The sequence below is a fragment of the Anoplopoma fimbria genome, chromosome 6, assembly GCF_027596085.1.
Source record: "Anoplopoma fimbria isolate UVic2021 breed Golden Eagle Sablefish chromosome 6, Afim_UVic_2022, whole genome shotgun sequence".
Classification (NCBI taxonomy): Eukaryota; Metazoa; Chordata; class Actinopteri; order Perciformes; family Anoplopomatidae; genus Anoplopoma; species Anoplopoma fimbria.
Window position 1 is genome coordinate 16,804,367 of NC_072454.1, and position 14,689 is coordinate 16,819,055.

The 14,689-nt window shown below is 39.7% G+C and overlaps 1 protein-coding gene across 1 annotated transcript; it reads right to left on the reverse strand.

Annotated features, from left to right (window-relative positions):
• Nucleotides 1-706: 706 nt before the first annotated feature.
• Nucleotides 707-14,648, reverse strand: mertka (c-mer proto-oncogene tyrosine kinase a). The gene is given in 20 exon segments (XM_054600610.1): nucleotides 707-1,516; nucleotides 2,105-2,241; nucleotides 2,915-3,074; nucleotides 3,221-3,330; nucleotides 3,440-3,558; nucleotides 3,678-3,770; nucleotides 3,866-3,946; nucleotides 4,048-4,143; nucleotides 4,255-4,343; nucleotides 4,929-5,073; nucleotides 5,601-5,736; nucleotides 7,379-7,524; nucleotides 8,241-8,357; nucleotides 8,360-8,429; nucleotides 8,510-8,625; nucleotides 8,741-8,827; nucleotides 12,251-12,421; nucleotides 12,503-12,603; nucleotides 12,685-13,000; nucleotides 14,412-14,648. Coding segments are annotated over 20 exon segments (2,826 nt in total). The 5' UTR covers nucleotides 14,497-14,648; the 3' UTR covers nucleotides 707-1,065.
• Between the last annotated feature and the right edge of the window lie 41 nt (nucleotides 14,649-14,689).

The following is a 14,689-nucleotide window of genomic DNA, read 5'->3' on the forward strand; positions in this document are numbered from 1 at the left end:
TCACCGTTTTTGATGTTATCTTATTTACCTGAATAATTAACTTATTTGTGACAATTTACTTTTAAATCAGAACTACAAAATATTACTTAAGTCTACTACATGTACAGTACCAGTCAAAAGTTTGGTAACACCTTCTCATTCAACTACTTTGAAAAATCTAAAATATGAAACATATTCTGGTTTGTTGAGCATTTGTTTGTTTACCACATAATTCCATATGTGTTACTTCATAGTTTGGATGTCTTCAATATTAATCTACAATGTAGATTTTTGTTTTTTTTAAAAACCATTGAATGAGAAGGTGTGTCCAAACTTTTGACTGGTACTGTACATGACATACCCATACCTACTGGGGATTTCATACATATGCATGTATAGATTAATTGCATAGTTGTTCTCAATACTAATCTATGCAATTCCAATGAAGCACTCTGCTATAGACGATTTACAGCGTCTGCTACACATGCATTTTACCAGGCACTATCATTGAATAATATTGGACCTCGCCCTTAGTTCAGTCTATAGTTGGGATTTATATGTATACGTACTTACACTTAAATATTCAAGTGCATTTCCCCCATTGCTCTGCCACTTTCTTTAACGTCAACTACACGTACTTTTATAATTATCATTTAGATTTACATGATAGTATAAACACTGTCACCAATGTGAAGGAATCTGTGAATCTTGGTAAAATGTATCTCATTTTAATGCACTCTTGAAGAAATCATCCAATCATTTATTTCTTTACAATATATAAGATCACTTTACAAATATTCTGTACATTTCTATATTTACAATACAATATCCAATACAGTAAACAATTTCACAGTTCAGTTTATCTTGAGCTTATGGGCCGTGCATGCACATGTTGGATGTTGAGTCACATGGACAACATTCACTAAAACGTGCCTGTAAGCTGGCCATGTATAGCACAATGTGCTTATCCAGATAGTCCACATCAGGAAACGACAAGGTGCTCGCAGTGCAATGAGGCATACGGTTTAGTACTGACGAACCATGGTGATCATTTAATTACAGCTTTGATCTGCTGGGTACCAATCTTTACAGAAGGAGAGAGGTGTCACTTGAGCTGTGATCAATAGCCGTCACATCAGTAACCATGTCTCCATTTGCTTGACTTAAAGCATCCCTTGACAAAAGAGGAGTGTCCACTGCAGGAGATCTCATGGAAGGATCAGAGGAGACCACCACCACATAACGATCATCCTCCTCATTGTCCTCATCCTCCAGGCTCCCGTGAATGTCCGCGATGACTACTGAATTTTCTGCTGCCTGATGGCTGCAGGAAGGTGACGAGTTGAACAAAGGATGTTCTGCAGGTCTCTCTCCATCAGGGTCCTCTTCAGGAAAGCTGGTGTTGATATAGATGATGTCGTCCTTGCTGAAAGACTCCGGCAGCTTTTCAGTGAGCTTTTCCAACATTTCCCGCAGTTGGGGAAAGAAGGGACGGTCCAGCGGATCGGTCCTCCAGCAGCTGTACATGATCTCATACCTAGACGCAGGTAAATAGAGGAAATAACAAATTTCATATCTGTAAAAGTTGTATATTCAGTTTCTACTTTCACTACACATGTCAGTGGTGAGCAGAAAACAGCCCAGTTTTAAAAACCTTTTGGGACTGATATTGTTTTCTGGACTGGATGTGAGCCAGAATAAGGGGAAGTGAAAAGAAAACATGTACTACAACATCAGTATTTCAAGTGCAAAAAGACTTAAATTGCTCACGTTTAGCAGGTATATGTAGTTTAAAGTAAAAAATGTATGCAAAGTACAAAATAAGGGAGGACTGATATAAGGTGGTTTGTATAGGGGCACCTTAGCTCCGACCCATGCAAGAAAGTGCATTTAACTACAAATAATGAATATAACATTTTGGGGGATTTTTTTGTGTGAAAAAGTCTGATATATAGTTTTTTATTGTTCATTTATTTAGGTCCCAAATTTGACTCCTCCACATTACCCCCAATCCTGCAAGGTTTACACAAACTGTTCTACTTTTTTGGCTTATCTTGACTCTGATATGATCCCCTCAAACACAAATCAATAGTCAATATTTGTGTCAAGAAGTGACAACACTCACAGCTCATCCAAACAGTCTCCTGGCTGCTTCAGTCGCTGTCCTTCAAGAAGGTAGTCATAAATTTCATGGTTCTGGATGCCGGGGTACGGCGTCATGCCTCGTGTAGAAATCTCCCACATGGTAACGCCAAATGCCCACTGCATAACACAGAATATCAACTTAAAAGGATATTTCATTACATGAAAAACTGTTTTTCTGTTTTCTCTTCCATTTAGAAATACTATTCATATTCTAGATAGTCCCTTACACTCAAAAGTGCTGAGATAAAATTGTGCAGAGAATGATTTAAAAATGATCACTTTATTTGTATTTGCAGTCCACTACAATTGTGTGATCTTTTTATGTATTCAGCCTCTCTTTTCATTTGAATTTATCATTAACAGGTTTGTGTTTTATGTTATAATATGTGGGGGGTAAACATACATTCCCCAATTCAATTGCATGAATTCCAACTTGTGCAGTTTTCCAACTGCACAATATGGCTTCAGGTAACTGGGTTTCAAATCTACAATGTACTGCTTTTAGAGTTCTAACATTTCAAAAGCAGGGAAACATTGCAAAAGAAGGTACACCACAAATGATAAATAATGCAAGAAAAACAAAAAATTTACCACAACCATTACAGGAAGGCTGAGTAATCAGAGCTGCGTGAATTCTACTGACTGCTCTGCGTAGACTGATAGCTTTGAAATTAATTTGTAGTGCAACAACCAGTAATGAGCAAAACAGAGAGTATTGGCGAGGGGTCAGTTCTTCTTTCAGTGACAATGCATGTTACTGGAAGAGAGAGATGCATATGGAGGTACTTACCACATCACTCTTTATAGTGAAAACTCTGTCAGCCAGACTCTCTACTGCAATCCATTTTACAGGCATTTTTGCTATTCTTCCCTGCCTGTAATAATCTCCACTGTATATCTTCTTAGATAAACCGAAGTCTGCTACACACACAGTCATGTCATCACGAAGCCTGTAAGACAAACAAGGTATGGACTTGAGAAAAAAGAGGAACAGCAAATACATAAACCTCTTAAAGAAGCCAACTGACCGTTACAAGTTTCAGCTTTAATCTCAAAGCTACTAGTTAAAAAATACATTTTTGTATTTTCAACCTACATGCAGTTGCGAGCCGCCAGGTCACGATGCAGAAAGTTACGACCACTGAGATACTCCATACCCAAAGCAATGTCAACCATGAACTTCAGGAGTGTCTGAGTGGGCAAGAACTGTGTAAAAAAACACACAACAAAATTACAATTATAGGTTTAGTCTTTTAATAATAATATGTCATATGAGCTGCCTAGAATATATTTCTGTGTTTGGCAGAAGTCTTACCATTGGACTGTCTCCCAGACGTGAGCGCAGCAGGAAGCTATGAAGATCTCCATATTTCATGAAAGGCAGGATGACCATCGGCTTGGGAAAATTTCCTGGGCCTACTTCCAAGCACACACCTAAAGTAAACAAGTCAATACACAGAAATAATGTAAGTACGGGCAAGTGAAAATGGAGCAGGTAACAGAGTGGTGGGAATCTACAATACTTATAAGAGGTAATAATACGTCACTCGTACCGCGCAGTTTGATGACATTAAGATGGTTAAAATCCTTCATGCAGGCCGCCTCATTCAGGAACTCTTCAATCTCCCTTTGAGAGAAGCTATCCACTGTTTGAAGAAAGAAATGAAAATTATTAGCTGTTTCTACCTGTTTCATAGTTTATAGATGACCAAAAGATGCCCTTTAGTAATAACAAGCTCACGTTTCATCGTCTTCACAGCAACTTTCTCTGATGTTCCGTCTGGTTGTCGTAAATGTCCTTCCATCACGGAGCCAAATTCACCTGATCAAAGGAAATCAGAAATACTTACATACATACTCTGCTCAGTATGTGTTGTTATCTGTATTAACCTAGAGATAATGGCTGCACAATTACTCACTCACCCTCTCCAAGAACTTTCCCTATGGAGAGCAAGTTCCTCAGGACCATCACGTCCTGAAGTTTGGCCTGGAGTTCATCACTAACACAAAGGTTCACAACTGCAGACAATACCCCCTCAAGTTATTGCATATCTAAAAATGTGTCTTTAGCAGGACAACATAAATCTCTGCATACATGTTAATTTTCCAGAATAATATTCAAGAACATACGTGTGATTCCTATGGCTGATCGATTGTAGGACCTCTGGGGTGTGTACTGCACACAAGGCTGCTGCTTTTCTCCGCCTCCAAACAGACGCCTGCAGGGGGAAACAGGGAATGCTGAACAGTGAGCTAACTCTCTCACTAACGTCATGACAGCTGTAATCATGCAAACAAAGGCTGACATTCAACTGAAGAGGTGGTCATAGCGAGGAAACCCTCTGAGTTGTTGCTTTCCTGACTTTGAGGTCACATACTGTTTTCCTATCTGAGTGGCAGCCTGTGACACATTCCTATCAGTATCCTGAATGGCAATCCTGAGTCACGGACTTCATAATAATGAATTCCAGAGAATCAGCAGTTGCTTGTTGTCCATTTCACCAGCTGCACAGTTATTACAGGACTCAGGTGCAGACAATGGTGATTAATAGGAAGCAAAGGCAGTTTATTAACAGAGTCCGGAAATGTCCTGTTTTTCAAGTATTACTACGTTGTGCTATTGTAGAATATTACTCAACTCCCCAGGCAAGATAATAAACTACAACATCTACTATTTTATATTTTCAAAGCAAAGTCAAACTATGTAGACAAATAGGTCACAAATACAGTGATCTGTAGCAAGACAATCACACTGGTTGGTAATTAAATCAACACTTTGTTTACACTGAAGATTGTCAGCATACCCAAACAAAGAAGTCCTGTTGTGTACAAAGATAGCCAACCAGACGACAAGCAGCAGAAGACAGAAGACACACACCACGGCCAGCACAACATGGACAGAATCTACCCCCCTGGTCTCAGGGCTGGACGATGGGGACACCACTGATTCTGAGATGGGAAGAAGAAATGATATGCATGATCAAATCTTTAGGAAGACAACATTCAGCCAATGGGACAAACAAAAAAATCCAATATTCAGGATTAGTTACCTGAATTACATACCTAATGGTAGCATTGTTGCAATGTTACAATATGTCAGCTCATGTTTAAAATTAAGATTATAAAAAACAAGTCAAGAGATATGTTGTTATGCTGTGAATCGATGAGGATATGTGATTGATCCCATTGTGTAACTGACAGCAGCTTCAGTCTTTTTAATTTTCTGCCATAACTGTTTAACAGTAAATAGAGTGATGCAGGTCCTAAAAGCCGGAAATTAGTCAGCATTTAAGAACTTCCGGTTCCCTCTTCTCAAAGTAGATGTGTTATTTTAATGGATTTTTGGTTAGATGCCTGAAATAACGGTGGTTTAAAATACTTCAGTAGATACCAATAATTAGTTAGTATGCTAATTGTTCTAGTATAATAAAATACATCAGCTGAACTTAATAAGATCAATCAATAGAGCAGCTTACTGTCCTCCGGCACAAACAGCCAGACTCGTGGGCTGACCATGCCGCTCCCTGCCTGCGTGCATGCAGCCACCTCCACACTGTAGGTTGTGTTGAATTCCTGCACATCTACAAAGGCCACGGTGTTGTAACTGTGGATCTGAAATAACACACAGCATAACAACAGAGGTAATTTAAATGTGTCTAGGGTCATAATACGATTCCTCTTAAAAACAGATTTCAAAGATGAATCATTATCTCTGTGGAGTTCAACCTGTTGTTAGAAGAACATACTGTAGGTCACAAGCTAAACCAGGTTTTAATGATACAGTAAGGTAAGTCTTTAAACTGAGAGAGAAGCCGATTCTACTTAAAAAGAGATAATATTTTGGGGAACAGCATGCTAAGGAACATCTTGTACATTTGTGCAACATCTCAAATACGGGTCAACAACTTTGCTGCATGTCATGTCCTTTCTCTAACCTTCGATTATCTCGTTTCAACTTAGAGCACTTTGAAAAACAAGAAATGACACAAAAAAGAGTCCCTTTAGCCTGTTGAAGTATGAAAGCTTTTTGGAAAATCCCAGAGAGTGAGTATCATATATAATGAAACTGCCCACAAAAAAGGGAAGCAGACCAACTTTCTGGATGGGCTCGTGCTGTAATGGGAGGGAACATGTGACAGACATAGTGCTGTATTTCACAACACCACACGGTGGGGTTCCTCTCTTTACCAATGTGCTGACGGCCAGACTGGGAACACTGAACCCATGATTAATGGTGTAGTAATTAATTCATGTCTGTGGCACCAAACAGAGGGCATCATATGGTTTAATTAAAAATGCAAATCCTCAACAAATCTGGACTCAAAATCAGATTCAAAGGAATATGATGCACCAAAAAACACACAATTATGAGCAAGAAATAGTTATTTTTCTAATTTAGACGGCGGTTTTAGGGGCAGGTGGGATTGGTGATTAATAAAGCTGCGTTTGCTCTCATTTACAGTCAATGCCACTATTACAAAGCCTATGTGTAATATGACATCACCAACTGTCTGGACAACGCATGAGGATATTTGGACCTATATTACACATCCCGTTGTATTCATTATCCATTCACTCTAACGTGACTCAAAGCCACATGCCGAACAAAGAAAAACACAGTTTTCACACCAACAGCTTCCTTTAACCACGACAGAGACAGGAATGACGGGAAACACACTATTTTACCAGAGAGCACTTATGCAGTAACAAAAGAGGTACCACCCACAAACAGGCATCATGGAATAAAGCACCGGATAACTGATGTATACAAAATAAGTTGTTATTAAGATAAACTGTGAGAGTGTATCTAAAAAAAGGCACTTCTGGTAAATTACTTTTCCTGCCTTGTTGATTCTTTGGGACTGTTTTTCAGAGATAGTAGGGAAGCTGACCTCTAGTTCAGTAGGCAGGACAAAGGGAGGATCAAATATTCCCAATATGCGAGACTCATTCTTTTCATATTTGTCATAAATGAGTCATTGTTATCAGAAATGTTAAAATAACATCAGCATTCACAAAGAAAAGAGAACTATGCATACGTGTAGCCTTTGTATGTGCTAATGTATATCTATAAAGAAAGGGAAAGGCTCTATAAGTTGCTACTAACTTTCTATGTTTTTCTTCCCATTTCCAATTTCTATTTTGTAAATAATCTTAAAAAGTTATTATTAAAGCTACATAAACCAGGATTAACCAAAAACATTAATCACAAAAAGGGCTAAATATTTAATTACCATGTTGTCGGAAAGCTTACCTTGTTCACATGTGTGCCATGTCTGACAATAATATCATAACCACGCAGGATGCCATTTATCTTATCATCCGGAGGAGGATTCCACTTGATCACCAGCCAAGACTCATTCAGCTGTGCGGTGACATTTCGGGGATAAACTGATGGCACTGAGATAGTGAAAAGAAATGGGAAACAGAGGGTTTAAGACACTGTAAAGAGTGGTAAAAGACTAACATAATGGCAACTTATAAAACAAAAATGGCAAAGGGAAAGTAAGACTGCCCCTCTATTGAAATCTTTGATTACAGTTTGGTATGTGGTCACTTCCTGGCACAGCAGATCACATCTTTCAACTAAAATATCCCCTGTGGTGGCTTTAGGAAGGAAATTGAAAGCAGCTCCACCCAGTAGGAACTTTGTGTGACCATTCCTATTTCCTATGTGACCTTTCAGGAAAACAACTGCGATTTTAAGGATAGGACATTTTTTCAGAAGGGGACTTGCCACTAGCAGAGCAGCTAGTTGGCAACTTCCGTAAATTCCAGGTATAACAAGCTGCTACTGCAGGGAGGCTTATACTAAGCACATTTTTGGATGGGAAAGTAGGCTAATTACACAGTGCCATGTTCTTTAAACCTAAACAGAAAAGCTGCTATGAGGAGAAGGAGGCAGGAGCAAAACACAGAGGTCCTTAGTAAATAGGCATTGTGGTTCTTAAAGCAAATACAGTCTCAGCATTGGGAATTCAAACAGCCAAAAACGTGTGTATGTGCTGGGATGGATTGAATTAGATTTTGGTTCATTTACTGTGTTGCGTATCGCCTGCACCCCAAAATCTGCTGGTGTACCACCAACTTGCAACAAGATTCAACGTGTAACACACCTCCCTCTGTGGTGTTGCTCTGGATCCACATGGTGACAGGAGAGGCTCCCACCTCATTGCTGCAGGAAACGCTCACGTTGTACCACGTCATGGCCTGCAGCCCGGGACTACGCACAGAAAAGGCGGCACTGTGACGTTGACAAACCTGGTAGTCATCACTTCCCCTTTCCTCCGGCTCACCTCTTTAACCTTGGATGGAACAAAGAATGTGTGAGGATCAATCTGAAGACATTTAGCGACAGCACTACTTGTGCAGATATGGAGCTTACCCTGATGTTGCATTTAGTCAGTGGAGAGAAACCATCATGTCCGGGGCTCCAGCTCAACAATAACTTATTGGACTGCCTCTCCGTCACAGTTAAATTAGACACAGGGCCGGGAAGCACTACAAAGACCATAAAAATATATATTTACACTCGAACATGGAGGCACATGGTCAGCTTGTAGAGTATGAAATCCTTTTGGGATGTCTAACAGCTCCCCAAAAGACCCAGTTTTACCTTTGATGTTGATATTTGCTTCTCTGGAAGTGGAGACACCCTTCGAGTTGTAAGCTTCGCAGCTGAACTGAGTGTACTTGTCCATACCTGCAATTGACACATTTTAAGGGGACAATGTAGTACTCCAATACTGCATGAATTTAAAGCAATCAATCATCAAGGTCAATACAGAGCTGAATATTTTGATAATGGTGTTTTTGTAATTCAATACTGGGGGTAAAAACCTGAACAAGCCAGCCAGAAACTGTCTGGTTCTGTGTTTGAACAAACTATCTGTGTCAAAGGCCAATCTGGGGTAAAAGTGCCATGTCAGCCTCGATAGAGAAGCTGCAATGAAACGGATACAAAAAACACATTTGGGAATGACTCACTCCTTTATTATACCTCCAAAGTTCACACAGTAGCACCTCATGCAGTAAGCTCAAATTGAGCCTCTCCAGTGTGATGTACTGTGGTAACAATGCTTTTGCTGGGTCCCTTTTCCTGGATGCACAATTATTGTCTTTCAACAGCCACAGAGCTGCTCAGTTAGAATAGGACCGGGACAGCTGCTAAATAATGTCCCTTTTGTGCTCTGTTTTCCAGCGTCTCTATCTCGGAAACCTTTCCACAAAGCTTATCACAGAACTGCCTGTGAGAGACGACTGGAACCAACTTTGGATGTTTTGTTTACTTCTGCAGAATATCATGTCCTCTTAAGTTTGCCTGTGTCTGCTCTGGAGCGCCAGGGTAAAGAGTGCTTCACTTTCCACACAAACACTGACTGCAATCCGCTGGTTTGCACAAAGATAGAGCCGGACTTAATATAGGTCTGATTGAATCATTCATATTTTCATTCACATGACAAATTTGGTATCACATGGATCAAAACTGATGTTTAAATTCTGAGAGAAATGTGCAATTACATCAGCGCATTTCATCCAGCCAAATGTTTCCTGTGCAAATGTTGCTACCACATGCTTCATTTTAAACTGCATGGCAAGCAAAGGGACAACAAGAAACACCAGTTTAGGAAGTCACATCACCCTTTACTTTTAAGTGATATTCCCAAAACTCATCTTTTGAGTCCTAAAAACTCAGCAGACCGTGTCGGGTTGAAACATTGCTGCATTTAGTCAGTCCTTTGTTTTTTGTGGCTATGGTCATGTTAAAATGATGCCAAGCACTATGGATTCCAATGGTGACACGTTTTTATGGTGAAAGAATAATCACAAGGTCCAAAATCTTCTTTAATTACACATTTAGCATAACCCAATTCCTTGCAGCTCCATACATATGGACATATGTTCCAAATTAAAGAACTTTGAGGAGTGTGGAAGCCTGTGTTTGCATGTATTTAGCAGTATTTTAGTTAAACAATTGAGTGTGTCCAAAATACTCTGCTAATATATGACAACAAAGAAGTGGATTATGCAGAAGGAGTGGTTTCATAAATTGCTTCTCCATCCAGCATCTACAGTAGAGCGTCAATCATATCAGCCCATGGCTCATTAAAGAAACAAATTCATTTTAAGTCATATCACTTTTGGAAAAGGAAATGAGTAAAGGTTGATCCTACTTTTCTGCTTTCACTGTACTTGGCAAGTAAATGAAAACAAAAAGATACAACACTGCTGTAAAAATAGAAGGCTTGGCAACTATAATGGAAACATCACAAATTATGGAGGGAAGCTCTTCAATTTACTGAGCAGCCCGTAATTTATTTCAGCAAATTGAGTCAAACTACTCCGTCAGGTTACAAGTAAGCCCATTACTTTTCACCCCTCATTACTGTGCACAACATTTGGTTCATCAGCAAAGTTTGTCTTCTCAAAGCTAAAGAGCCAAACCTGTGTTCTCTGCTGACCTGAGATTGCTTAAATAACTTAATGTGGATAAGCAGGCTTTCATTAACCCAAATTAAATCCCTATCGACTTCTTATCTCTCCAAGAAGGAATTGTGCCCTGTTTTCTAGCAATCTGAATGAGTGTATGCTAACAATCCTGCACCACTTTACATCAAAACAGTACATTGATAATACCATGGGATCCAAGCTGTCGTGGTAAAAGGGGCCCTAGACTCATAGCATGCATGAAGTGCATACGAGTGGGTTTACACTGTTCTGTTGTGCCAATATTTGGTCCTGCAAAGAGCTTGGGCAGTTTGCAGCCTGCCAGCCTCTGAGTCCAGCCCCTCCCTGCTGGTTGGTGGGCCGTCCAGTGAATGAAGTCTTTGTCCGCGGAGCCAACCCCCGAACACACTCCCTATGCATCCCCCCCATCCCCTTACCGCCCAGGCCCTTGCACATGCTGGACCAAAGTACAGCTCTGAACCTTTAACCCCTCAGCTTCGGGCTGACTACTGCAGCAGTGCTTAGCCTGCGGCGCGCTGAAAATGAAGGGTTAGAATATATAGAAAGGAAAGGTTAAGCTTCTAATAACAAATGTTTTGTTTTTAGAAGAGGGCAGCTAAGGCCATAAAGGGGAGTCCAAGTTGAAAAGGCAGTCATATAGTTTAAAGAAAATTGTATGTACATGTTCCAACAAACAGTATAGTAATTATATTCATTAAAAATAACCATATATCACATAGAGTAATATATCAAACTTTTCATCTAACTCTCGGCAAGAAAGTGAATAAGCATATTTCCTAAAATGTCAATCTAAGGCTGTAATTAGAAAGCAAGTGTTGCATTTCTACATTTGAGTTATTTTCTACGTGTCACATTGTCTTTAGTGTGGAACTAGCCTGAAAGCTCTGGCCATGCATGAATGACCGCTGTTAACCATTCAGCAGTGCTGCAGGAGGCCCTAGTGACACTGACCCTGGTGATAAATCTCATTGCAGTAAGCAGGCTATAGGTGCTGAGGCAGCAGAAACAGGGCAGAGTAGAAACTACATACAAAGTGATACAAGCAGAGTAAGACCACGTTGTGTCACCATCATCAGAGCCAAATGTCCCTTTGAATGTTCCCACATTTAATCACAGCAGCAAGTTAACCAAAGTGAAACTAATTAATTGCTTTGATAAGCTGTAACTTGTGTGTTCTTCCTAATAACTACTTTTACAACCTTTTTATACAAGCTAGAAGTTATTATAGTAAAAAAAACAATGGTCCTTTTGAAATTCAGAGGAATAAAACACAACTAAAGCTTGATCAAAAGGCACTTTCAATACTTTGATGCAGCTGAAACTGATTTTTAAGGAGCACTTTTAAATTAAACAAATATATTACTTCTTACTTCTTCAGCTCCTCAACACATGTCAGACAGATAGGGGGAATAAAGTACGAATCTTATGTTCAACTTCTTTCTGTATAATTTGAGGTGTCATACAGATTTATGTCAAGTCATATTCTGATCATTCACTGGTGTAAGAGGAACAGCAAGATATTACACCTCTCTTTAGTCTCAACAGGAAAAGGCAACAAGAAGGAATGAGTATAGTTGTTACTAAGTAGATCACTGTGAAACTCATATTCTCGGTATGTGTGAGAAAGAGACAGAGACTTTGTGGTTGGTTGTCTCACCTGACAAAGAGAAATTGCTGGGAGAGTTATGAAAGTCACTATCAGGTAATCCATCACGGAGCCAGCGGATATGAACAGGGTCCGGAGGTCCGATGGCATCACATGACAGTGTGAAAGATGCGTTTCTTGTTACGTTCCTGTCCTCCGGTTGATGGATAAATGTTGGCAGACCTATAGACAGATTAAAGATGTGTCATGAAAAATGTGGACGCCCTGAGAAGCCCCCAATTCTGGCACCATGTTGAAACTCACCTTCCACCTCAATGGTGATGGGCTGAGACTCTACCAGTGTGTTGCTGATGATTAGTCTACAGCGATACTCTCCAGCATCCATTCGCTGCACGGAGTTAATGCTGTAACACAGTACATGAAGACAGTTATCAACCTGTGTAATCAGCCCCTCACACTACTTTTCACCTCCATGTGTTACCTACTTGACAGTGGAGAGGAGAGTTATGACCCCGTCTGTGATGGTCTGGAGCTCGTTGATCACCACCTGTGTGTTTGCCGCCAGGTCCTGGCCGTTCTTCACCCAGAGGATGGTGGGCTCCAGCCTGGCATCGGGGATGTCGATGGAGCAGTTGAATTTAGCCTCATGGCCCTCTGACAGCTGGATGGAGCTGCTGGTGTGCTTAAAGTACAGCTGTCTGAGCTGATCCGGGCTCAGATAAACCCTTGAAAATCGGCCCGGTATCACCAGAGGATCAGAGGTCCTGGTGGGACGGTGGAACCGGCCCTTAAAATGCTGAGCTGTTTACAGACAGAGATGTTACGTCAGCACAATGTTCTACCTGCATGGGTCCGACATGATACCCATTAAAGATTTGACACCCATAGTGACAGAACTGGGCATGTGTTACACCCAAAATGCTCACAAAACCACCATCAAGTTGAATTTAAACATGATGAGTGTGTTACAGTTTTAGGGGTGCATCAAATTATAACTTTCATACTAGATTTATCTGTCAATTTTTTTTTTTAATAATCAATTTATCATTATAAAACGTCGTGGAAACTCAACAATGTTGGGGCAGCATTTGAGAAACTTATACATTTTTGGACTTTGTGGGCTAAAAATAAATTAAATGATGAGTACCTTATTTAAAGAGATGTGGTGGCAATCAACTTTCTTGATACAAAATAAGTTGTTATTAAGATAAACTGTGAGAGTGTATCTAAAAAAAGGCACTTCTGGTAAATTACTTTTCCTGCCTTGTTGATTCTTTGGGACTGTTTTTCAGAGATAGTAGGGAAGCTGACCTCTAGTTCAGTAGGCAGTTTTCAATTTTAAAAAAGTATATTTTTTATATAACTTTATCAATCAATCAATCAATCAATCAATCAATCAATCAATCAATCAATATACTGTATATTGATATACATATACACACACACACACACACACACACACACACACACACACACACATATATATATATATATATTGATATATATATACAGTACCAGTCAAAAGTTTGGTAACACCTTCTCATTCAACTACTTTGAAGAATCTAAAATATAAAACATATTCTGGTTTGTTGAGCATTTGTTTGTTTACCACATAATTCCATATGTGTTCCTTCATAGTTTGAATGTCTTCAATATTAATCTACAATGTAGAACAAAATAAAAAAACATTGAATGAGAAGGTGTGTCCAAACTTTTGACTGGTACTGTATATATATATATATATATATATTATATATATATATATATATATATATATATATATAAAAATTCATAAAAAATGATGAAATTAAGCCACAAAATAAAATAATAAAAAACGTTTTTGTGAATGTTTTCAACTGCTTTTTAACATTTATGAAGTAGGCTATGGCTCTTTAACACATTGCTATTTTGATGTGTGATCACTGTCACCATTCCAGTCCACAACCGAATAATCCTCAGAGTATACTTAAAAAGAAGCGCCAGCAGCCTCCACATGTATCGCTACGAAACCAACTCAGGAATGTGGCCTATGTTCTTTAGGAGGTTATAGGAACTTTGCATGCAGGTCTATAATGAAGAGCTTTAACGCTTTTAACGGCGGATATACAGCTCTGTAGGTGAGTATTTACATCTATTCCAGCTGAGACTGTGATGCCACTGAGAGACGCATGAAGTTACTGCATGAAAACCTCCAAGAAAGTAAACAACTCACCGCTGACCGGACTCCCCACAATAATGGCTATGGTCGTGGTAGAGAGGAATACTCCAACCCAGCCTGGAGTTGACTTCTTTGCCATGACCTGTCTGAGCTCTTCACTGCTGCTTTCTGTCCCGCAATAGACTGAAATCGTATTTTTATCCTAGGCGGATTGTGCGGGACCAGGCACTGTGTATCCGACAATAACCAACATCACCCGCTAGCGTGGCTTTAACGCAGCTTGTGCGGAGATGTGTTGACCCGAGCCCACATCCAGCTGGATAGAGGAAAAA